Source organism: Alexandromys fortis, unplaced genomic scaffold (genome assembly GCF_014885135.2).
Source record: "Alexandromys fortis isolate MF-2015 unplaced genomic scaffold, M_Fortis_MF-2015_v1.1 scaffold_7, whole genome shotgun sequence".
In the NCBI taxonomy this organism is placed as follows: Eukaryota; Metazoa; Chordata; class Mammalia; order Rodentia; family Cricetidae; genus Alexandromys; species Alexandromys fortis.
In genome coordinates this window covers 9,674,159-9,699,612 of record NW_026067920.1, presented here as the reverse complement: position 1 = coordinate 9,699,612, position 25,454 = coordinate 9,674,159, and the positions used below count along the sequence as shown (strand labels likewise).

The 25,454-nt window shown below is 51.0% G+C and overlaps 1 protein-coding gene across 1 annotated transcript in view; it reads right to left on the bottom strand.

The window, feature by feature from the left end:
• Adcy1 (adenylate cyclase 1) overlaps positions 1–25,158 on the bottom strand; it is a 110,678-nt gene extending 85,520 nt beyond the window's left edge. Inside the window, exons 1-2 of the mRNA XM_050141382.1 lie at positions 24,523–25,158; positions 10,719–10,868 (exon numbers count right to left, since the gene is read on the bottom strand). Coding sequence (XP_049997339.1) covers positions 10,719–10,868; positions 24,523–25,158 — 786 coding nt within the window. The remainder of the gene's footprint in view (positions 1–10,718; positions 10,869–24,522) is intronic.
• Positions 25,159–25,454: the final 296 nt, after the last annotated feature.

Here is a 25,454-nt window from a genome sequence, read left to right as displayed (position 1 = left end):
ACGGTTAGTCTACCCAACCCCAGGACTTACTACAAAGAAACAATACTCAAGATAAAGTCCAGGAAAGGATGAATACTGACGGTGATGTAATAACGTCCAAGACCCAGAAGTGAACCTTCACAAATATACCGAGATTATGTTTACAAAAATCCAAAAGATAATGTTTTCAATAAACCACAAAGCAGCCATCCCATAACCAAGAAAGTGCCCTCATACCTTGTTTAAATATCACCTTGAAGTACATGTCACAGGTTTATCTATTAATTCTAAAACTGAAAATCTGTTGGAAAAACAGAGACAACCTTCAGGAATCATGGCTAAGCTCAGCATTCTTAGACTTGACTTAGAGCAATAAAAGAAAAGAAACTTTGATCGAGTCAAGAACTTGAATGGGCCAGAAAACATGAAAAAATGATAAATTGAATCTTATCAAAAGGTAAAATGTTTGCTCACTAGCAAAACAAAACAAAAATCTCTTGAGACGATGAGAAAACAAGCCACAGTCTAAGAGAGAACATTTGCAAGTCACGCATCTAGTGAAGGACCAGTATGCAGCCCATTTAGAGTTACCTCAGAGTCCGCCAGTTTGAAATCCTTCCAGTTCTATGGTTCAACCACTTTGGAAAACAGTTTTTGATATATTTCAATATTTTTTGCAAATACCACATCCCTCAGCACTATTTCTAGGCATCCAGACTGGAGAAATTAATATTTATGCTCATATGAAACTTAAACATGGTGTTCAAAACAGCTTTATTTATAATCATCATAAACTGGATGCTACCAGAATGTCCTTCACAGACAGAATGGTTAAACACACTGTGATAACAGCCACACTGTGGAATACCACTTAGCAATAAACCAGAATAAACTACTGATATAATCAACAATCTCCAGAGAATTACGTTCAATATAAAAGAATACATAAACCAGATGCTTCCTTTTTTTTATGATATTACAAATTTATAGAAATAGAGAACAGGTTCCTGGCACCAGCTTCAGAATGTGGGTGGTGTGGTTCTGGAGGGGCGATGAGAGGGGTCCTTGAGCCTGTGTCTGAAGGCACGTTTTCACTGTAACACTGTACTAGTTCAGTAAAACAGTACCATTGGGAAACAAGGGAAAACAACATGTAAGATCTCTGTCTTCTGCCTTGATTACACATGAATCTAAAAGCAGCCTTAAAAGAACAACAAAGCAAAACAAGGCACTAAACTAAAACAGGACAGGAGAGACGGCTCAGTGGCCAAGAGCTCGCGTGGCTCTTGCAGAGGAGCTGAAAACGGAGCCTCATTTATTTCCACCCCTCCACTCTGGTAAGAGAGAAGGTTTAGGTCCGGGCTGATCCCTGACAAAGGGTCATATTCTATACAGCTCCATTTGTATGAAATACCCAGAATAGTTAAATCCATAAAGACAGAAAGTAGATTCATCAAAGTATCTACATCTGGTGGAGGGACAGGTGGACTGGAACAGGTGTGACTGCTAATGGGCAAAAAGGTATTTTGAGAAGAAAAAGTTTCCAAAATTAAATTGTATAATAATTCTATACTAATACTATTGAGGCTAATTTAATTCATACTTAATGCACATGTCAAGTAAAGTTAATATATAAGGTTAAGGTTATAATAAATATATTAAATAACATTAACCTACAGCATTAAGACATAATTCCATGTAACAAAAATAATTGTATGAATACTGAAGAACCCATTTAATTGTTTTCATCTTTCAGTTAATCTTCATAGTTCACCAAATAACAACTGTAGTGGTTTGAGAAGTACAGTGAGACTGAATCAGTCTATTTAAAACTCTGTCTGAGTGGGCAAAGGGCTTGTCTAGTAGCCAGAACGAGTCCCATGATCCCAAATCTCAGGAAGTGGAGGCAGGAGGATCACAGGTTCAAGGTTATCCTCAACCACATAGCAAGTTTAAGGTGAGCCTAGCATGCATGAGACCCCCATCTCAATAAAAAGAAATTTGACTAAATTCAACTAAAGCTCCAGACTGTATTATTTAAAAGAAAGTATCCTTTTTCTTGATAAATTCTCCCACACACCAAGAACTCCATTTACCTTGTTAAGATAACAAATTGAATGTACTTTAGATTCTACACATTTCTGGAGGGTTCTGATTGAGTAGTGGCATCTGAGGAGCAAGAACGGCCCTTGGGAACCAGTGGCTACATCTCAGAAGGGAAGCTGGGCTCGAGAGTGCCTTCCTGGGTGGGTTGTGCGGGCACCAGGAAGAAGACCCAGGAGATGATAGTGACCTTCAGATGCCTCTTGTCCTGTGTTCTCCAGCTATGACTGGAGAACTCCAAGGTTGTGGTCCAGGGCAAGGCTATGAGCTCAAAGCTCCCTTGAAGCTGGAAGGAAGGTGACGCGAGGGGCAAGAACCAGATGCAGAGAAATAAGGGACATGGGCTCCGGTTACAGCTTCCCTGTCACCACAGGTCGGCAGTACAACACGGCCTGTCTTCCCTTCCAGTGATCTCATGGGCTGGGCACTTGGCACTCTGTCCACTACAATGTAGGAGTCCCTTGAGCCAACTGGCCACCTATTGCTCAAGGGCTGCCCACACACCGTACACATCCGACAAACAGGATTGACTTTTCTCCTCCCTGATGGAGTTAGAGCCTCCCTGAGCTCTACAGCTGGTCCTTTGTGGAAGCATCTTCATAGCTGTAGCAACCAGCCAGTGCCCTCCAGACTGCCTAGGCCTGGAGAGCACCCTTGGCAGTTATGCCCCACTCACCCCACTAGCTGAAACCACGCCCACCCCTTCTCACTGCATTAGCCCCAAGTCAGACTCCCCTGTCTACAATTCAAGGTCTGTTTCCCACCGTCCTCACCCTGAGCATCTCAGGTGCACTGCTGAGATCATCAGCTTGCACATGGAATCTGAAAGCAGAGAGGACGAAGGAGACAAAGGAGACAGACGAAGAACTCTCTTCCTCCTCATCATATCTGTTTACAGCCCATTTCTTAGTGAGGACCAGAGATGCCACCTCTGCCGGTCATTATGTGGGGGGATTAGAATTCATACTAAGAAACATCCAAGATTCATCTTTTCTGTAGTCATGAGAGTGCTGAGAAAGATCAGTTTCCCTGGTGGGGATGGATCACCCTTAGAATGACCAGTGATGGCTGAGGGGAGGACCCACTACACCCGACCTGCAATTATCCCCAGATGTGGTGCATCCCAAGCCAGAGATAGCTAATGAACTACCCGCAGCCACGACGAGCCAGAGTGGGTGGAGGGCCTGCTTGGGCTCTGCTCCCAGGCTGCTGTGCAACACTGATCAGAATCAAAGGGAATCAAGAACCAGCAGGCCAATTTCCAGTCCGGGCTGCTTCTCCACCAGCTCCATGGGAGTCTAGGCTTGCTTCTTCTCCTTGTGCCTGGCTTTCTGGAGAGGGAAAGAAGGGTACCCTCCACCCAAAACATACCCACCCAGGCTCTCATCCATCCTTTCCCCATTCTGGGATCACGCACTTGACTTGTTCTTGGTGTCGAGTGCAGATGAGACTGCGTCCCCCACAACATGCAAAGGTAAAATCCCAACCCCTAATGGGACTTTACTTGAAGACCAGGCTCTACAAAGCTGAGAACCTCTATCTTCTATATAGGATTGGGAAGCTGCACTAATGAAATCTCAACATTAGGGCAACCTAAGCAAGACCCGAACAAAACACCAGTTAGCATGCCAACGTGGAAGGGGGGATGTCACAAGACCCTACTCCTAGATGAAGGGCTACAGACAGTTAATGACTGCCCAGAGAGGGAGAGCTAGTATTTCCCAGAGATGAGTTCCCTAACTGATTGCCCAACACCAAGTGGTCAACCCTAAACACATACACATACGAACAACACTCAATGGACTCAGAAGGTCGTGTTTCCATATTTATACATATGTATATATGTAACAATAATGACTAAAGGAAAAGAAACAATCAAGATGATACATGAAAGTGGAAGGAGGGCTTGGAGACAGGAAGGGAAGCTCTGGGGCACTGGGAAGGGATGCTGATAATAGGGGCGAAAGATGATCAAAACATATACATGTATGAGATGCCATAATGCTACCTATTATTTTGTAATAAATGCTAATAAAAGTGAAAAAATAAAAAGCTCTGTTTGTTTTTTTTTAAAGGAGTGATTAAGTTAAAACAAAGTCACTGGGGTGGGGTCCTCCTCTACTCTGACTGGTGTCCTTAGAAAAGATTTGAGGACATAAGACACCAGAGGTGCATGCACAGATGGACAGCCACAGTAAGACACAGCTAGAAAGTAGCTATCCTCAGGCCTGGAGAGAGCCCTGTTCCTAATTCCTACTCCTAATTCTCCAGCTCTCTCCTAATCCTGGTGAAGTTGCAGCCATGCCCAGAAGCTGTGTTACCTATTCCTTACCTTCCAGTAGTCTCTCAACCCCATACCCCTTCCACGAGTTACTTCACATAACTACCGAACACAGCCGGGGCTGGTTGTCCAGTCTCTGCAAGTCATGCAGCAGACCATAGGCTTGCAGCCACAGACCTGACAATTCCCTCCAGATCGCCGGGTACTCTCAAAACAACAGACCCAATTTCTTGCCCACAGGGCAGGAGGTCCCCAGCAGCATCCAGAGTCCCTTCCTCACCAGACACACCTGGGCTCTACAATATGCTATCAGTGGCTCCCATGCATGGATACTATCATCAGGAGAGCAAAGGGGACTGGCTTGTCCAGGGACAGCACATTGGCCCAAATCACCAACTGTCATGCAGACTTAAGGCCAGATGAGGAACAAAACAGCTAAGTCAGGAACCTAAGGTCCACATAAACCTCTTGCAGTCCCTGGGCTATGCTGTGAAGCTTCCTGCCCAGGGAGAGGATCTAACTAGCACTGAATCCTTCCTGTCAATGCTGAGAACCACCACAGAAAAACAAACAGGAGACACTGGACCTTGTGGCTTCTGCTGCCCAAATGCTGGAGCGCGTGGGGACACACTGCATGGGTGGACTTGATCACAGAGCTAGGAGTCTGGCAGAGCCCCCTATAACATGCCTGTCACAGTGTACACAAACAGGCAGCATCCAGGCTGGAGCAGGAATCCACCACACCCCTGCTGACTATCCAAGTCCGGGGCTGGGAGGAGGAGAGGGAGGAAGGAAGAGAGTAAAGGAAGAAGGTAGGGAGGAAGAAGGGAGGGAGGGAGGGAGGAAGGGAGGGAGGGAGAATAGAAACGATCACTTCCCCTGCCCAGCATCTGACCATAAGACAGGAGGAATTGAAGCTGACCCAAGCCAGGCCAACCACCGGGGTCTCTATTCCATTTGCCAGGTGCCCTGGCTACTGTTAAACAAACTACTCTTAAGAGTCAGGTCGCTCCAACAATAAGCATACTGGCCTCCTGTCTAGAACCCCATGTATTAACAAAAGGACAAGCAGCCAATAAACGCCTTCCCAGTCTACTAAGGAACCAGAATCACACAGGCCCCTAAAGAATCGCTAATGAAAACCAGACAGGGAAACAGGCTTCCACAGTCACCCCAACCCACCTGTCCTAGCTGAGACTCCGAGCTTGGCCCAGTGTAATCACCAGGAAGGGCTAATCCCAAAAAGAACACTCTCTTGCCAGGGCCAGGTTCAGCTGTTAGCTTCCTGGCTGATATAGAGAACTCATCTGCAAACCTCTGCTCTTGCTTGGGGATTAGGGCACAGCTCCGTGGGAGAGCACTTCCCTGCCATGTGCAGTCCTGGGTTCAACCCCCAGCCTTGCAAGGTAAGAAAAACACAACGTGACAATATAACAATAAATACAGTTCTGATGGGTATTTTTCACGGCTGTAGGGGTTTCAGCTCTCTTTCTAGGATCACCTCTGGTTACTGGTGCTTTTCTAGTAATTGGCCTGTTTTATCTATTGAAGTTTTCAAGTTCTCACAGGCATCAAACGATCCCTGTGTGCCCCAGGTTTCTATTTCGGTTGGCTGTTTTGTCTGTAACCACCTTTCCGGGCCTCACCGGCCTCACGGGCGTCTTTCTTCTTGCTCCATCTCTCTCATATTTTTCTACTTCAAAGAATAAACTTTGACGCCTCTGTTCTAGCCTCGGAGCAATTCAGCTCGGTCCTCTGTGAACATGCACTTCTGTGAACGCGTGAGCAAGCCAAAAGTGACACGAAGAAGGGAGTGGCCACGGCTCCCTCGGGTAAGAGATGCTCTGTTCGGCCAGGGTTCTGCCCTCCTCCCCGAGCTGTTTAAAATCTCTGAGACCCAGGTCTTAGGTTGATCGACCAGAAGCAGCACCACAGGCTGATGCAGCTGAGGCCACTCTGCAGACAGCTCTGAATTGTAACTGGATTTAACTCCTGTCTTCTCTACAGAATGAACATGTGTGCAGCAGGCTTCCTATTCCTCGCAGATCCCACAGGACAAGATTTCCTCTTGTTTTGGTCCCAGTTTGTTTATTAAGGAAGATGGGTCATTTACTACATCTGAAATCCGCCCCAAAGAATAAACCTCAGGCATACTATACACACAGACTCATACGTACACACTCACACGCATGTTCTCTCTCACACACATTCATACATACACACACACATACTCTCTCATACATATATGTTCATGCATACACTCACACGCACATGCTCTCACGCACATACACACACACTCATACGTACATACTTTCGCATGCACACATGCTCTCTATCTCTCACACACGCATGCACACACACGCATGCAGCCACACACACACATGCTCTCACACAGTCACACATACACACTCTCACACACATGCTCTCTCTCCCCCCACATATGTATATATGCACATGCATGTGCATGCACGCACACACACACAGGGCAGAGAAAGCAGGAATAGCTCTTAGCACATTCTTCCATGCGGGGCGGAAGCTTTCCAAAGCCGCTAATTCTCTGTTAGAGACTACAGAGCATTGTGACGGGGAGCTGGAATGTTGCAGAATGAAAGCCAAATTACTCTGAACTATCAGGTTCTTTAGATAAACGGCAACTTACCTTTAACACTCATGATCGTTGCTAAGTTTAGCAGCTTAGCTTCCATCAACCCGAATGCTAAGCATACTCTACGAATGTCTGAAACCTCTAGAAAGACTTCCTTCCCCATTGCCTGTTGCCCACCTACCTGAGAATCCACACCTGATTTGCTGAATCACTGATGTATGGCTCTCTTGCCCATTGGCAATACCAGTGCATGTTCTCGTTCTCTCTCTCTCTCTCTCTCTCTCTCTCTCTCTCTCTCTCTCTCATGATGGAGCAGGTCATTCCATAGCGAATGCCATCTTGACCTTGGTCACTCATCTTTGCCCCAAAATAGACTGTATCCTTACTCCCTTTAAAGCAAGAGTGAAATAAGTTCTGCTGATTCAGGTGAAGGAGGCCTCATAGCCTAAAATAATGTGAGGAGCCAAGTTTGAAGCATCGGCAGAAGCATAACCAGATCTGCCAGTACAGCCCAGCCACAATGGGCACAGGTTTCCGGTGGTTGTATTTAATACTCCTACTTTACGAGGCTGGGACCAAAACACATTGTAAGAGGTACCAAAAACCTCAGTAGTCTCCAATGGCACATTCTCACTCGGTACCAATACCCAGGACATTCAGAGGCTTTTGCAAGATGCAGGGGCCGCACACGCTGCCAGAACAGCAGAGAACTGAACTTGGACAAGAACAGCTATGGCAACAGGGTCAAGGCCAACAAACTGCACACTGTGGAAATGGAATGAGGCATTGCAGCCCTGAGCATTATGCTGGGGCGTGGTCCTACTGTCTCTGTGATTTCTGTCTGCTCCAGAAGTCCCTGGGACAAGATGGAGAGGATGGTGATGGGAGAGAGTCATGCAGAGGTTCGTGTCTTAGATCAGCACCGCCCACTGCTCTGCCCTTTACAGACCCAGAGGGCCAGGGTGGACCACAGACACACAGTACATCTGGCAGCCACATGCCTGAGTCTCCTGAGTGCAGCACCTGCTCCGAGAACTGAGCCCAGTCTTCCCCTTGCCTGGCACCCTCAGTTACAGCCTCTTTTCCAGGGAAGGGAGAAACCGAGATCTCCAAATCCCTGGTAGTTCACCCCACTGCGTCCAGAACGTGCCTGGACACTGCTCTCCCCTTACCCAACCCATGTTTCCTACTTGTGCCAGGGACCTTGGCTTTCTGGTTCTCATGCTTGCCGTGGCTCAAGACCGTCCCCGAGCAGCCATGCAGGAACAGTTCAGCCTCCTGATCTACTCTGAGCTGAGAACACAGGAGGTCTTAATAAGCCGTACACACTATGGTGACCCACTGCGGTCCTTGCCTATGCTCCTCCCCTGAGGTTCCACCAGCTCAGCCCTTCTGAAGGCTCTTCTACCATTCCCTGCTGATGATGCGGAACCACCTACCACCACCGCCATCCAGTCCATGGGGACTGGAGGTCCCCTCATCTGCCTTCCTCACCCATAGGGCTGCAAATGGCCTTGATCCTGAGGCTGCTACAAAACCAAGAGAGGTGACGCACTCAAGCAGCGACACTAGTCACAAGAGCTAAGACAGGAAAGCAGCCTCAGTGACTGCCAGTAGCTGGAGGGATACGGAATATGAATATTATTCAGCCATGGAGTAGGACACAATCATGCCATCTGCAAAATGAATGGGACCAGAGGACATGAGGCTGAGCTAAATAGACCCACGCTCATACACAGAAGCTAAAACAAGCCAACACAGTGTAGAATAGCAACAGCCAGAGTATGGGAGCAGCGTTACAGATGAAGGTTGGGTAATAGGTGCCGAAGCACAGCGAGGACTATATTCTGGGGTTCCCAGCAGGGTGGAGTGGCTTTATCACAACCTACTGTGCATTTTAGGAAAAACTAGCAGAAAAGAGTGCAATGGGATAAAAAAATAGCCAGGAAGGAAATGTTAATTGTCCTGAGTTGATTGGTGCAAACTGCATGTGCATGCTGAAATATCACACTGCACCTCTAAATCAGCATACCTGATTAATACATACTAATCAAAATAAAATTAAATTACAGCTAAGTAAAAATAAAATTACCTCCATAGCCTTAAAGAAAAGCTAGGAAAGGAAAAAGGCTATAAGCACGGAAAGCAATAGAAAATGCAGGGAAGATAAGAGAGAAATGAAATCAGACAAAAGCCAAGGACGTAGGAAAACACTGAGCAGCAGATGAAAATGAGAGGCAGCCACGGGCTTCTTCACAAACACACACGAGCACAGCCCACACTGAAGCCTGCTGCTCCAGCCCTGCAGGATACTGTTAGCTCTGAGACAAGAAGATTTCCTGAGGATTCACTTCTCGACCTTGTGAAGCTAATAACGCCAGGGGCAGGCTGGGCCCGGTGGCGCGTGACGACGCTTCCAGCATCTGGGAGGCCGAAGCTGGGAGAGATGAAGAGCTCAAGGCTTGAGCTGCACATCGAAATCCTGGATCCAAGGTAAAAAAAAAAAAGCCTCATTCAAGAAATTCTTACAGAGTACCATGGAACTCTCAATACCAGTATGATGGCTCTAGAAGCCAAGGAAAAAGCCTGTGAAGATGTCTGATCCACATATTCATACATACGGTATACAACAATATCCGTGTGCACATGGACATGCACACATGCATGCACAAATGCCTACACATGGATATACACACAAACACATATACATATCCAGACATTCCCACAGCTCCATATGCACCCGTGTGTACAAATGCAAATGCACAGACATCCACCGACGCATTTCTACGGGTATGGACACACCCATGCACACAAACGCACACCACCCTCCACATGCCCAACCATGTGTCCGCGCACTCATTAGCACACACGGTCTAAAAATACTTATGTGATTTATTCTTCAATTAGATCCAAACTTTGCTATAAATACTACATTGCATTACAGTGTCTAGACATTTGAAGAAATGTTTTAAAATTAACAGTGGGTGTAATAATATCTTTTATTGATAAGGAAGGAAAAAACGGTTGAGAAATGAGTACTCTGTCCATAGCCTGAACACCCACTATGAGACTTTAGCAAGAGGTACACAGAGTACCTATGAGCCCCAAGCCTAGATAAGAGTCTGGCTTCTTCTAGCAAAGGCACCCGTGGTACACCAAGCCTCACTCCTAGGCTTCCTTGAGTCACTCTTACTCACCCAATGGGCTCAGTTTCCTCCCTCCACCAGACAAGGACACACAGGTGACGAACCACAGGAGACAAAGGGGCTGATGTGGGGTGCCCTCCTAGCCTACTTCATCTGCAGAATAGGGTGACAGTTACACTGTCTCACAGGAAGGACGCTGAATGCCTAAGAGCAGAGGGTCAGGGCCAGCTGCACATTCATATTCAGCTGAGGTGTGCCCAGGACCCATCTCACCCTCCCAAGCCTGGCTCATCACACTACAGATGCATCAGAAAGATAAGAGACACCCACATGCCACCCCATGGCCACCCACGGCTTACAAGTAGTTCAGCTGCTTCAGAGAAGCAAGCCACGGCTGTCTGTTCATCACATCCTCTCTTCCCGACACCACCACGAAACACTGAGCATTACAACCTTGCCCTTAAAGGGTAGACTGAGGCTCACAGCGAGAAGAGGCAGGCACCTTACAGCCACAACTGCCCTTAGTCAGATAATGTCGAAACCCAGCAAAACTGGGAGAGAGACAGAGGTGACCAAAGGACCACCTCACACTGAACACACTGACCTGCTTCTCGTTCTCATCCTCCAGCCGCAGTCGGTCCTCGATGCAGCTTCGAGCCTGCAGAAAGGCCTTCCTCTGTGAGCGCTCCGTCAAGATGCGCACGAAGACGCCATACATGTTCACGCCCACGAAGAGCAGGGCATTGGCACCAAGCTGTGGGAGAGAGAGAACAGTGGCAGAGTGTTGAGTTCAGACCACTCAGGGGCAGGAGGACCCGGGTCACCACGGAAGCCACCAAGGGGACTCTCCGTCAACCCCTCAGCCAGCTCCAGACTCACAGCCACCCAGGGACATTCAAGCCCTGCCCAGACCCACAGTGAAACACCGTGGGAGCCACACATGGCGGAAACACACTTCTGCCTTCCCAACAGACAGTGATGCCACAGCAGATCATGGGATTGAGGGAGAGCTCCATCTATACCCCGGGCTGAATTTTATTTCCTCCCAATTTTGTATGTCAAAACATTGAGGCTGGACGACCTCAGGATGTAGTTGTATTTAGAAACAGGTTATTAAAAGAGGTAATTAAAGTAAAATGAGATCATAAGGGTGAACTCCGATCCGGCCTGACCAATAAGAAGAGACCAGGATGCAGGACTGTGAGAGACCCCGAGGAGCCAGTCCTACCCCCACCCAGATTGTAGATCCCAGCCTCCAGCACCACGAGAAAAGACATTTCTGTTATATAAACCATCATCCCCAACTCTGTGGCACTCTGTTATGACAGTCCCGTACAAACAACACACCTACAACATAAGAATATGAAATGGCTGCTTTCAACACTACATGGAACACCCTAGAAAGATTCAGAGGAGTTAAGGAGACAAAAATAAAACTCGAGTCATTGATTCGGGCACAGAGTAAACTGTAGCACAAGCAGAGTAGGCCCCGCTCTGTAAACAACCCCTTCCACCACGCTTGCCAGGCCCTGACCTGGTTCTAGTCAAGACTCCACAGGAACAGAGACTTCACAGATACTGGCCATGGCCAAAGAACTCAGCTCAGATCCCAAACATCAACTGTGAATACCTTCTCCTGACAGTCTCTATCCCCTGCCTGTCCCAGGTCCTAGCGGACCACAGGACCAGAGTTTGTCATGAGTCACATCATGGCAGCCCCCCCAGAACAGGGGACACTCATCCAGCCCAAGGAAATGTGGGTCTGTCAGCGGCCAAGGTGTGGAATTTCTATCTGATTAACAAGGCATTCCCACTTCTACATGAGGGAGGAGGAGAATGCAGACTTGGAATGTTCCTGCTCCTCAGAGATAATCCCTAAGGAGTCGGGACATGGCTGTGCCACACTCTACACACAGAGAGCAAGGTCAGTAAGCACAGCAAAAGCTGGAGCAAGCATCTCCTAACAGCTGCCAGGAGAGCCTGGGGAGATGTCCTAACCAGGAGTGGGCCTGAGACAGCCCTGGGACAAGATCTGTCAGGCCCTGACACTCCCTAATGCTGACTGGGAATAAGTGGGAGATCCAGCCTGGGAAACCATAGGGGACAGATCTGGGCATCAGACAGGGATCTGGGCATCTTCAAACTCAGGTTGTGCGAGATGACATCTTTGAAAGTCAACTGAAACAAGGACCAGACCTGGGGACTCTCTTAACAAAGCACCCAGGTCTCACGAGTGGTCTTAACCTTGACTTGATGTGCAAGCACAGGAAGCCCGAAGCCGAGTTGTTTCTTGCAAAAGCCTTTAATAATGGAAACTAGAGCCAAAGCTCAAGCAATGGAAGCAACTGTTCATTCAGAGGTTTACTGCACGGACCTTCCTGGGGTCGCATCTATGAAGGTGATGGTGAGAGTATGGCCAGGCAAGTTCTTTGATTTGCTTTTGCCATCATCCTGTGACTACTGACACTCCAGGCTTTGTCATCGAACACTAGACCCCTTCTGGCTTGGTACCCACCTCCAAATTCATGAATCCCATTATGCATCTCATAATCATTTAAACCAGTAGTGGTCACCTGTACCCTAGGAACACATCGAAGAGAGCATTCCCTGTAACCCTGACTTTACCACATGACCCCAAAGGGTCTCACTGTGACCCGGAATTCATGGAACTTGCTAAGGATGAGAACGAGCGAGTCCCTCTTTGTCCTCAGTCGCTAACCTCGACCCTCACCCCGCTGTGTGTTACTTCCTCTTGGAATAACTGGACCCACTGACTGGCCCACGTGCTCAGCGCTACAGGCTATTCCAAGCCGTTTCACTGTCGTTAAGTACACCAGGCGATTGCTCAAGCAGGTGGTGCTCCAGGGGTTGGAAGACAGAGACCACAGCCAAAGAGCAGAATATGTGCAAAGCATGTGAGGTCACATGACACAAACAGCAAAGACAACTAGCGTCAGCACCTCCCAGAGAGGGCAGCAGAGTTCTCTGGAAAACACATAGTGGGGGAACCGATGGTATAGGGCTCATGGTTACTTCAGTCTAAGATCCAGGCCTGCTGCTGTTTGAAGGGCTTGCAGAACCCTGAGCAAGGCTTGTCACCGTCTATCAAACCTTCTAAAGCCACCAGTCCCAAAAGCAAAACTAGAACTCAGGGCTAAAGTCACATCTCTAGATCTGAACACTGAGCAGACAGGACATCTGGACCCTCAGCACATACTGGGTTGGACATCACAGCCATTACAAAGGTGACCCTGTATGAGATGCTCAGGGCCACATGGAGATATCAATGGTATAGCCTCTCCCTCCCCTTGCCTTCAACACAGAACAAAATCCAAGGCTGAAGTGTTGAGAGACCAGGCAGGTGGTCATCTTTCAGGACAACATAACACGCTGAGCACTAATGGAAGATCTGACCAGTCCCTGAACAGTATGGCGGTCTACAGTAGGCCAAGGCCGGAGGAATGAGCCAGGCTAACAGCTGAGCTGGTGAGCCCCAGAGAAGGGCCTCAACAAGAGGCTACTTCCACCTTTTAAAGGAAGTGAAAGTCAGGCAGACACACCCCTTAAGTAGAAACTACAGCAAAAGCCTCCCTTCTGAGATCTGCCCACGCTGGAGCTTCTTTCCTCCCGTGACATCCGCTGAGAATGTGTGGGCCCAGATTGTGGGTATGATTGGGAGTGGAGGGAAGAGGTAAGAACTGGTGCACTCACCTGTCAGTGTGCTAGGCTTCATGAACTAGCCCTTCTTCCACACACGCACCAGAGCCCTTGTATATGGAGTGGGAAGCTGTGGGGGCTGTTAGACAGTCTGGCTGCCCATCTCCACAAAGTACAGGGGTAGCCCTGGGAGCCCCCCGGCTTCTCGGTATCCCTGGTCAGAAGTGAGAAGCTCCCCTCTCCATGTCCACTAGCTAAAAGTCTGCCCGCTCCAGAAGAGAAGTATATCCAGCCACCCTGAGGACATCTAAAAGGCTGTGTCCTCAGTGAAGTCAAAATTCTACAAGATGCCGTCCTCCTGCGGGCCCCTCCAAGGGAAAGTGGTCAGTGGATCAAACAGCCTGTCCCCCACAGACAGCACTGTGGAGAAGGGTTTGTGGGAGGGAAGTGGCCCCCCAGAAAGAGTAAGGGACATCTGATAAGTACCTCTCACCTGCCCAGGTCTGCCCCACCTCGCTAACCCCTGAACTCCTGCTACAAAAGCATTCAATAACGCAAACCCACCACCCATGTTATCCATGGGTAGTGATTCTCAGTTCTCCCCATGAAGCTCTCTCTTCTGGCCAAAGTGGGAACACATTCCCCAGTACATGAAGCTGACGATGTGGCTGAGTGCCTGCTCATAATGGTAAGAGGAAGGTGGTTTAGGGTCATCATGAGCTGACCAGAGACCGAGGAGCCACAGGCTATCGGATCTCCACAGGGGAGCTGCCTAGCTCCCATTCTACCTCCATACTCCCGACGGCATCCTGACCTATGGCCGCCACTGACCACAGCGGCATTGAGGCAGTGTATGGCCCAGGCTCCTGGTCTTTGTGTGTTCTCTCTGGCCGTCCTCCCAGTCATGTGTGCCCTTTTAAATTATCTCTCCTGTTTAGCTGCAACTGCTTCCCTTCTGATTCCCTCTAAGATTCTGAGTCTTGACACTGGGCTCCACAGCTCTTTCAGGAGTGGGTGTGGCAAGGGTGGGTGTAATGCTCAAGGCGTCGCAACTAGTCTTGTGCTTCCAAAAGCCCCAATCTCGCCATACACACACGCACACTCCACACCACACACAATGATCATGCTAATCTCACAGAATGTCATCGATATTCCTCATGAACCCCACCCTGTCAGGCAGACGTTCGCGCATGGCACGGCAGGGCTAACAGGGTCTGTGGGAACAGGGCCAGCACCAATAACTGCTCCACATTGTCCTTGCATCTCCAGCTCACTCTGTGCCACTGACCCCATTCTTCAGTCAGAAACAATAAGGGCAAGGAAGAAAACAGGGCTTCCCAGGGACGATAACACGTGCACAATCCCCTGCAGTGGCCCCTGCCTGAATGACGCCCCAGTCGTGGGGGCAGACCCTGCATCCAAACCAGTGTCCACCTCACAGAAATCAGAAGCAAACTAGCAACAAGGAATCACTCACCTCCCCATCAAGATGCAGGGCAGACTGGCGTCAAACCCAGAGGACCAGCTGCAAATCAGTTCATGGCCTCTCTATGGTCCCTGATTGGTGAGGCGGAACCCAAAGCAGAAGGATCTCCCAGGAACCCAGGATCCCTCCTAACATTCTACACATGCAGCAGGTTCCAAGAAAGAGACCAGGAGCAACATCAACATATGCTTGCCCGGCATGCTCAAAACATCACCAGAGCCAGCTCTCACAGTACAGGAGGGGGTTATGTCCCAGCAAAAGAGTTGGGGCTGTCCATGGGTGACATGCTACAGTCAGAGGTATCGGGATGAACTTGTGTTCAGCTTAACTCAGAAGCAGATGGGCTCAAACACAATATTTACAGGGATGTGTACACTTGTGACTCTGTTGGCACTGCTGACAGAAGCAGCGGGGTCCCAGGAACAACAAGGGTACCCAGAGCCCAGACGGTGGTTTCTAATAAGAACCTCTGAGAGAAACTAGACCTCAGCCAGGTGTGGTGGTATATACCTGTGATCCCAGCATTCAGGAGACTGAGGCAGGAGAATGGTAATTCAAGGCCAATCCGGGCTATAGTGAGACCCTATGTCAAACAACAAGAAAGGGCCCCTGGATGGAAAGGCTGATTCTCCGACTGGAACAGAATATCTATTAATGAGTCTGGGGCATCCTACATGTCACAGAGTAAGGAAGAGGCGTGTTAAGGGTCAGAGGGGTGAGGCTACATTCAGAACACACAAAAGCACATGAAAAGGCTGCAAGTAGCCATGCCAGGACCACCTGAGCACCAAAACCAAGTGGTACTGAGTTAGTTGCCAGCCAAGTGTAAAAAGAGTCATACTGACAGAAATCAATGGCTATGTAAAACAGGATGGGGGGCAGCAGACACTGGCAACATTCCCAGCCACTCACGGCTACCCTGCACTTTGGAAGGTAAATTCCCCACTCCCCAGATTAGGGAGGAAGCACCCCCACCCCAAGAGGACAAGGACAAAGAATACAGAAAAGGGTAACTTGATGGGAAGACTGAGGAGGGCACTCAGCAACATCTCTCAGCAAGACAGTAACAGCAGCTTGGCAGTGACAAGCCACGCCCCCCTCCCCAGAGGTGAAGCACTTGCTGCTGAAAACCCAGTACCCCAAAGAGATGGGAAAAATCATCAGAGCTGGATGGGCACAGGACAGACGCCAGGAAGTCACTATAGTCACACCTGGCCAGCCCTGGCCTTGGCCACTCCCTCATCCCACCATCCTGAAGAAAGGACCTTTCCCAACCTGACATCATTATCCCACATCCCAGGCACTTGCCTCTCTCCCTGTGCCACAGGCGGCCCTGTCAAGGCCAGAGGCTGTGAGTCCCCTCTTGCCCCTCATCTCAGCAATTTCTGTCCCTTAGGGCTCTGGGCGTTCCATCTCCATCTACCCTCACCACCAGTATATCCTATGCTAATTGGAACCACTCTCTCAAAAGACCCTCCTGACATCTTATGCTCTGGAAAGAGCCTTAAAACGCCATCATGCTGGAGGCTAACCTGGCCCAGACCTACCTCCCAGTGTCCTGCCCTCTTATGGCGAGCACCGAAGACACAATGCATGTCCTAGCACACGGGCAGCATACGGCTCTAGGCAGCTCACATCCTCAGGACTGCTCCCCTAGCTGCAGCCATGACCTGGAGGCCTTTCCGACCCCTAGAGTGACCCTCTGTCATCCTGTAGTCCCCATATTTATCTGCATCCCTATTTAGTATGCAAACCTGTCCATTGAATTTGCCCCAGCTGTCAACCCGTGGTGTTCTGGGCTGCCCTGCAGCAAGTAGCAAGGCCAGGCATCATTCAAGCTGTCTGTCGGGCAAAAGAGTCCTGCAGGCAGCCTGGGCCACAAGGACGTGCGAGCGTGAGCCGGTTCTGCATTTCCCCTCACTTTTGTTTACGGCATCTTTGCCGTTCCAGAGAAGAAGCTGAATCCCACACAGCCCAAGGCACAGTTAGTGGCAAATCCACAGGCAGCCATCACCTTGAACAGCATCCCCATAGGTCAGGCTACGGGGGCTGGTCAGCCTCTAGGCGCCTGCCTTCTGGGGCTCCTTAGCTAGACACTGTTCTGTCCCTGCCTATGGGTGTCCACAGGGCTTGCGTGGGGATTGCATGCCACTTTCTTCCAACCGTGGTTGCTTTTTCAACACCACACACAAGTGTGTTTTTAAATTAATGTAATTGCTTGTTCGCTCTCTGGTTCTGAATTAGTAAACGCTTCGGAATTAGCATCATTTGAAAGGGAACCAGCAGAATGCTGATCTTGGCTGGAGGCAGGATGGCAGTCTAGGGATCATAGTACCGGTAGCCACTTCTGGGCAGGTCTGAATTTTCCATGATTAAAATAAAAACAAGTTTAAAAACAAGGATATGGTGACTCCTCACAAGCTCCGTTCACCCAGTTCCCAACTAAGGGAGCTGTCGTCACCAGGCCAGGAAATGGCTCTCGCTGTGACCTCAGAAGCATGATCCTTGGTGTTTCCTGCTTTAACTCCTTGTCTCTCAATGTCAAAAGGCTCTCAGGGGTCGTAGGGACCCACATAGAAGCTGCACTTAGTCACCCTTACAGTCCCCATCTCCAAGCAACTGGGGCCTCTCCTCCCAGACCACATACACCATATGACAAGGAAGACAAGAAGGACCTATGCAGGGACACCAAGAACTCTGAATGAAAGGTAGGAGGTAAGGAACCAGATGGGAGGCTCTAGCTGACACGGCACCTCAGTGACAGCTCTCACCATAGACAGCACCCAGCTCCAGATACTCTGCCTAGAGGATCAGGGAGCAATACCACAGTGGCCATCTAAGCCTTCCAGAGGGGAGGCCCGAGTTCACCCACTGGATCCTCAGACAGCCCCATTTCAGGCTTGCCCATTCCCCACCCCTAGTACCTGGAATGTCTCTGCATCTCGGACCTCTTCAGACACCTGAACATCGACAGAAGTCGTTCAGAGAGAATATGGCTGGTTGAGAGCCCAGTCTTGATCTTTGGATGAGACCCTTCCTGGCAGTCCCTCTAAAGTTCTCGGGAAACATTCTGAAGTATACACCAGTGAAGGAGTTTTTTTTTTTTTTTTTAGGCTCAACCAATGATTCCTAATACATGATCACTCAATTAACCCCTCATACCACAGGGAATATAATGCTGGAAGAACACCTGCCATGGTTCAAGGGTTGAGTTTCCCAGCCCTTTCGGGGCTGCATTGCTTCAGACAGCAACCAATCATCCTCCCAAACAGACACACCTCCCTTCTGTGAGAAGGGCGTGGCTGAAGACACGACACGAAGCAGTGACCTCCACACACCATCCTCATCCTCATGCTGACAGGTGCCCAGCACACCTCCAACGTGACCAATCAGAAGGCTGATGACATACTTGTCCCCTGCAGGCGTGGAACGTTCTGGAGTGGGCAGCCCCTGCATCTGGTTCTCTCCACCTGCCACTTTCCAGAGTCTTGAACTTGCCCATACCCTCTTGAGGAGACTCCACCAAATGCACTGCCAGCAAGACAAAGCTTCTTCTAGGGTTGCACGGTCATTGGGAGGATCCCACAGATGACCCTGGGCTGCACAGGCAGGTGGACAGGGCAGTACCTTACAGTAATAATTCTCATGGAAGAGCTGGCTAGTAGCCATAGGCTAAGAGCTCTAGATTTAGCTCTGTATCATGCTGATGAGTAGGGGAGGGGAGACACCTTCCAAAGAATTAAAAAATATATAGGTTTATGAAGAGCACTCAGGTCTGTTGCCTGGGGACAGCACTACAAGGACTCTATGCAGGGTTAAGAGGTCCAGTGGACCGTGGGCACTCATGGTCTGGTGCTGGCCTAGGACCATGATAATGTTCAGACAGCAGGAAATGACCAGGTGCTCTGAACTGGCCATGTTCCCCGTACAAGATGCACACACCACACCTCCTCATGGAGACTACTGTGTGAGCAAAAACATCCCTCCTATCCATCAGAAGTATCATCAGTGCTCCAGGAAAGCAGAGAACAAAACAGCAGGAGAACGAGCGCCACACAGCATGTGTCATGAGGGCAATCAGATGAGGCACAAGGCTGAGAAGAGGACACTTGAGCCTTGCAAGCACTGGGGAGCCAGGCCAGCCCCGCACTGTGTACGAGCACGGCCACTCCCGAAGGCCGGAGCACCTCTTTCAGAAACACTGTGCTAGGCCTGTGAGCTGTCCTGCGCTCTCGGAGTAAAGGTAAGCTCTGTATTCAGATCCACAACATGTTGCTCAGAGCATCTGCAGCTCAGAGGCTGGAACAGGGACACCACAGGGCCCTGTCACACTACAGGTGGCTTCCTGTTCCCCTGACTCATCTTCTGGACGCTGCCAACTCCTCTGAACACACATGCACACCCAAACATGGATACATGCACAGACACGAGTGTGTACCTGTGTGTGACCTATGTACACACATACATGAACACACACCTGAGTGTGCACACACATGAAGGTGGCCACATTGGGTTGACCCCCATAGTGCGGCATCCAGGGTCTCCTCCGTTCTGAACCCTGGGATTCAAGCAGCATGACTCTAAGCTTTCTTCTTATTCCCGACTAAAGGCAGAGCAAACACCCAACTTGGACATCAAATCAGGCCCTGCCTTTTTCCAATTCAAGGGCCAATCATTCAGGATCTACACTGCCTTCAGTCCCGGCCTGGACTGCCACCCTCCTCCTGAGGCTGGTGTCTCAGCACAGCACGTTGTAAGAGGGCGGGGCACCTTAGCATAAGAACTCAGTAGGTCCCAGCACACAACGGAGAAGAGGGCAGGGGAATGGAGATGGTTGAAAAGATCAGAGCACAGCTGGGCGGTGGTGGCGCACACCTTTAATCCCGGTGCTAGGGAGGCAGAGGCAGGAGGATCTCTGAGTTCAAGGCCAGCCTGGTCTATGAGAGCTAGTTCCAGGACAGGCGCCAAAGCTACACAGAGAAACCCTGTCTCAGAAAAAAAAAAAAATGAGAGGACGAGTCCCAGGGAGGGAAGTGGGAAACACAGGACACAAGCCCATACTGGCCTGGGTTGAGTGGTGGGAGGTCCACTCATCTCATTGAGTGCTCGAAAATCCCAGACCTAGTCACTGTCCTTATGGCACGTTGGCCCCACTCAGGCGCACATAATCTCACGGATCCAGACAAGGTCTGAGCGTGGACTCCTCATTCTACAGTCAAGACCATGAAGTAACACAAGGACATGAAAGCAGGGGTACAGGACACTGTCCAGGTACTGCTGGGACTCTGTCCAGGCTACATCTGTCCTTGAGGATACATCTCCCCCTACTGACGCATCTACCCCAAAGAAAATACACTGGAACATCCCCCTGGCCTGAGTGTCCATGAGCTTGCACAACCGAGTGTCACGTGTGTGTAAGATTATATCCACTCCTAAATGTGTGTATGCTTTGTGTGTGCACAAGAAGACATGAGGTTCTAAGTGCAGGTGAACATGTATGTACTGGTGTGTGGGCATAGGTGCACATAGGTATATACAGGCGGATGTGAACGTCCATCGAGGGTCTTGAATGTGCACTGATTTGTGTGTGTGTTTCCATGTGCATCTGCATGGATACAAAGGTGACAGTGAGCTTGAGTATGCGTGGAGGTGTATTTGTGTGGATGTGTGGGAGGGCATATAGGATCATGGGTGTGTCTACATGCAAACACAAGTGAGCGAGTGGGAGAATATGGCAGGATGCACGTGAAGCATTTGTGTAGGTGCCTGCACGGGAGTGTGTGAGTGAGTGTGCTTCTGAGCGGGCATGTGTGCTTGCACGTGAGGGTGAACAGGGGAGGGGCAGGTATGACTCATGTCCCCAGACACAGTAAAACAGTGTCCTACAGAGCAGAGGTTCCTTCCTTGCCTCACTCATCCCTAGATGAAAACAAGAGCCCACAGTTAATAGAGCAGTCTCCCTGCCCCGCCCCCTGCTAGTCCTGTCCACACTGAGGCTTGGGTCCCACTCCTCTAACCTCCTAGGCTGCCAGTCCTGGCTCCATAGGGCCTGCCAAGCAAGGGGAAGGCACAGGCCCCGGGTCGCAGGGACACCACCCCACCACAGCCACAGGGCCCTCCTGGCCACATTCAGCTCGGGCCATTGCAGTAGGAAGAGGACAGGCAGCGTGTCCTGTCATCACATCCTAGGAGTCCCTTTCCATGGGTGATCTCAACACATTGAAAGCACCTCGCTCCAAAGTGCGGCTCGCACAGCCAGAGAGAAACTAGCAGATCAGTGACATCACGCACCTGACTAAGATGGCAGATTCCACGTCATTGATTTCAGAAGGCTGACAGGACACGGAACGCCTTCCAGACATGGTCCACACATGGTACCTAGAAAACGCAGCTGTCCTATGACACTGCTCCCATTGACAGTGGGGGAAACCGAGGCACAGAGATCCTCCAGCACCCCAGCTCACAGGATTTTGCAAGCACCCCTGAAATGCTTGGAGACCCCTCACTCACAAGCCCACCTGCTCTGTGCACAAAGTTACCCGTGCACCCAAGGAACTCAGCCCTTACCCCAGAGATGGCAAGGATGTTAAAGTAAAGAGAATACATCAGAAGCCATCGGAACCCCAGAGGGCGCTGCCCACAGCTTGGGTGACAGACAGAAACAAGAGCAAACATATTCCTTAACAACCCTGATCTCCATTACAGGCATCCGACAGAAACTGAAGTCCATTTCCTCTACCCTGATAGGCAGCCTAGCTGAAAACACACAGTGTAGACAAGTTCAGTAGACCTGAGCTACTTCAAAGAGAAAAAAGATAATAACAGTAATACAGACTCATCTGGGGCAAAAAGCAAGCGCACGGGGTCTACGAAGAACACTAGGTAAAGCTCAGAGCCAGTGGGCACAAGTCTGTCTGTGTCGTCTACCCCAGGCTCAGGAAGGGATGGCAGGAGACCACTGTGGATGGAGGCCGTGGGCCACTGGCTAGACCAGCCCAGGCCCACTTTTCCCAAGAACCTCCTCCCCTCAGTAGCACGCTGAGACAGTGGCCTTCTGCTCTTCTATCTTACTTCCCCACGGCTCTCGGAACCTCCCTGAAGATGGGCAGCGGTTCTGGAAGGGACCTTCTTCCCTGCACAGGACAGGATTTGGAGCCCAAACCTCTCTGCAAAATGCAGGTCTGCTCGGAGTCTCTACCCTTGACCGGAAGGTCTGAAGTGGGGAAGCCCACCTGACTCTGGAGCTTTCCTAAGACTCAGCTCCAAAGGACTCCTGTGCAGAACTAACACCCCAAAAGCAGCATCCCCTGTGTGTGCAGCAAGGGCCACCCTACAGGGTTTCCACCATGACTCATTCTCTCAGATTCTTCTGCATAGCTGCTCCAAACCTTCTTCCCCATTACTGCCTGCCTAGAATTAGGAGGCGAGGAGGCAGCGCCATCAGCAGAGGAAACGGGCTGAAGGGAGGTGGCAGAAAGGCGGTGAAGTACACCAGCACTTCCTAAAGCAAGTGCCACCTTCTCCGGACATCTCAAACACTAAGGGGCAGAGTTCACTGACAGGCTGCAGGGTGCTTGGTATTCTGTAAGGGGAAGACGTTTGAAACCCTTGAGGACTACCTACGTGCTTCCCTTCATTACAGGTTTCCCTACCTTGATCCCCATTTAGGCGTCAATATGAGACGTGAATACAAATATTATAGAGGATAAAATGCTTTCGAAATGGCAGAGGATTTTCAACACATGCTTTCCTTATGGACATTTTACCTTCACACTGCCTCTGTGGAAGCAGCATCTTCCCCTGTGGCAGGGGCATGGCTGAGTTCAGTGAGGGATGGGGGATTTATATCAAATTGGAGGTCAGTCACTGGGAAACCTGGGTACCAGCTACCTAAGAATCCTTGTTTTCACGTGAGCTTCCTTCCCGCACTGGAGTAACAAGGGCTCCTCTATCCCAGAGGGAGGGGCACTGGCACCTTCGCAGACTCCTCCCTCTGGCCTTTTACATCTTTGCTCTAAAAGGAATGCCAAGGGGCTGGGTAGGGGAGAAAATTACCAGTTTAAAAAGGACCTGAGCCCATGTCTCTCACTAGCCCTACAATGTATGCTGAGCATGAGACCTGCCATCATGGCCTCTGGAACCATGTACTGCTTCCTGACATCAGGAGAGGGTGTGCATCCTATAGTTGCCAGGTACACCTGACTAACACCCCCCCCTCTCTCACACACACCAGCTATTCTCCCCCAATTTGGATCCTGGCGCAGCCCAGCCCCCCACAACTTCCCATGTGCTCCCAAGGCTACCTTCTTTCCTTATATGGGCTCCCCCACCTATCTGCCTCTCATCTCCCTCCTGCTGTTCTGTAGCTAGACCTAGAAACACAACACTCCCTCAGCTGCCAATCCTAGGCAGGACCAGTGCAGGGGAAGGTACCAAACTCCTGGGAACTGTCTCCCGGTCCACCATCACCACCCCCATGTGTCTGGGTACAGTGGTCTGGGAGAACAGGGACATCCGGAGTCCAGGAGGAGCCTCAAGAGGAATCCTATGCCCTTGTCCCAGCAGCCACCTCACCCGCCCAAGTTGAAAGAGACAAAGTTCCAGGCTCTGTGGAACAAGGGTAAAGGCTTCTAGGAGCAGAGAGGGTGAAGATCAGATTGTGAGTGACCTTGGCAAACTCCTCTCCTTTGGAACAGGAGTTAGGATGGTTAGAGATATAGGAGGCGTTCAAAGTCCATTCCCTCCCACTGACTGCTCCCACGGGTCCGCGGAATTGAGAAGCAAGCCCCAGACGCTGCCGCTATAGGTGAACTGGAGAGGAGCCCAGGGACTGAGCGCTCCGCCAGACTAGAAGCCTGGCCTCAAGACCGCGCATCCGCGCATCCTCCCACTTTTCATCCCTCAACGGAGATGGGTGCAACCCAAAGCAGTGGGTCAGGCTTAGGCTCCCGCTTGGGCACACAAATACTGCCTGACCTTGGGCGTTTTACACACACACACACACACACACACACACACACACACACACGCGCGGTCTCGCGTCTCCACCCTAAAGACACTGTGGACTCTTATCTCGGAAGAAACCCCAAGTGCTAACCCTGACTGCATTCCCAGCTTGCTGAGTGACCTTGAACACTCACACCTCTCTTCAGAACCTCAGTTTCCCCACCCTCCCCATAGAAAGAAGAATGTTAAACTCCTGGCACCAGCAGTCCCGCTGGCAGGTGTGTCTCCAACCCAATGGAGGGCGCGTGATGGCACTTACCGTCCTCCAGAGACGTGGGCGCTTGGCAGGGACCAAGGCGGCTGTGACCAGTAAGTGAGAGGCAGCCACCACAAGCCCGAAGCCGATGACCAGCAGGCTGCGCACGGGCAGCAAGGCATAGGACACGAAGGTGATCAAAAGGAGTTGCCAAACCCCCTGCTCAGCAACCGCGGCTCCCACTGCGCCTCCCGCAGAACCCCTCGCCGGGCCACCCAGCGCGAAGGGGCAGCAGAGTAGCGCGAAGGTGAGGCTGAAGAACAGCGCCAGCTGACCGACCTGCTGCAGCTGGGACACCTGCAGGGATCGGACATTGGTGACCACGAACAGCGCCAGAAAGAGGATGCAGTGCACGGGGTGAGACCCCTTGGCGAGGCCAGGCGCGGGACCCGGCGCGCCCAGCAGTTCAGCCAGCGCCAGGGAGCCCGCCAGCAGGCTAAGCACCGCCAGCGCCTTCAGCGTGGCCGCCTGCTCCAGCCGCAGCGTGTAGCCGCGAAACAGCGCCTCCAGCTCGGGGCACGCGAACTCCTCGCCACACGCCCGGAGCCCGCGCCGGCCGCCCGGCCCAGCCGCCCGCTCTGCGCCCCCGGGCTCGCCCGCGCCTCCGCCGCCGCCTTGGCCGCGCGGCGCCCCCGCCATCTCAGCGCCATGCAGCGGCCGCGGCCACGGGCGCGCCCCTCGCCGGCCCGGGGCGCCGGGGCGCGGGCGGCGGCGCCGGGGCGGGCGGGCGGCGGGCGGCGAGGCGCCGGGGCGCGGGGCGGGCGGAGTTGGGGCGCCGGCTGCCCAGCGCGCGCGCCCCGAGCGCGTCCCCTCCCGCCCGCCGCGCCTGCGCACTGGCGCCCGCCCGCGCCCCGGCTGTGGTCCTCCGCGGCGACCGCGCTGCGACAAGCAAGCCCCACGAGCCCCGGTCCTGGGCGGGCAGAGTCCGCGCCCAA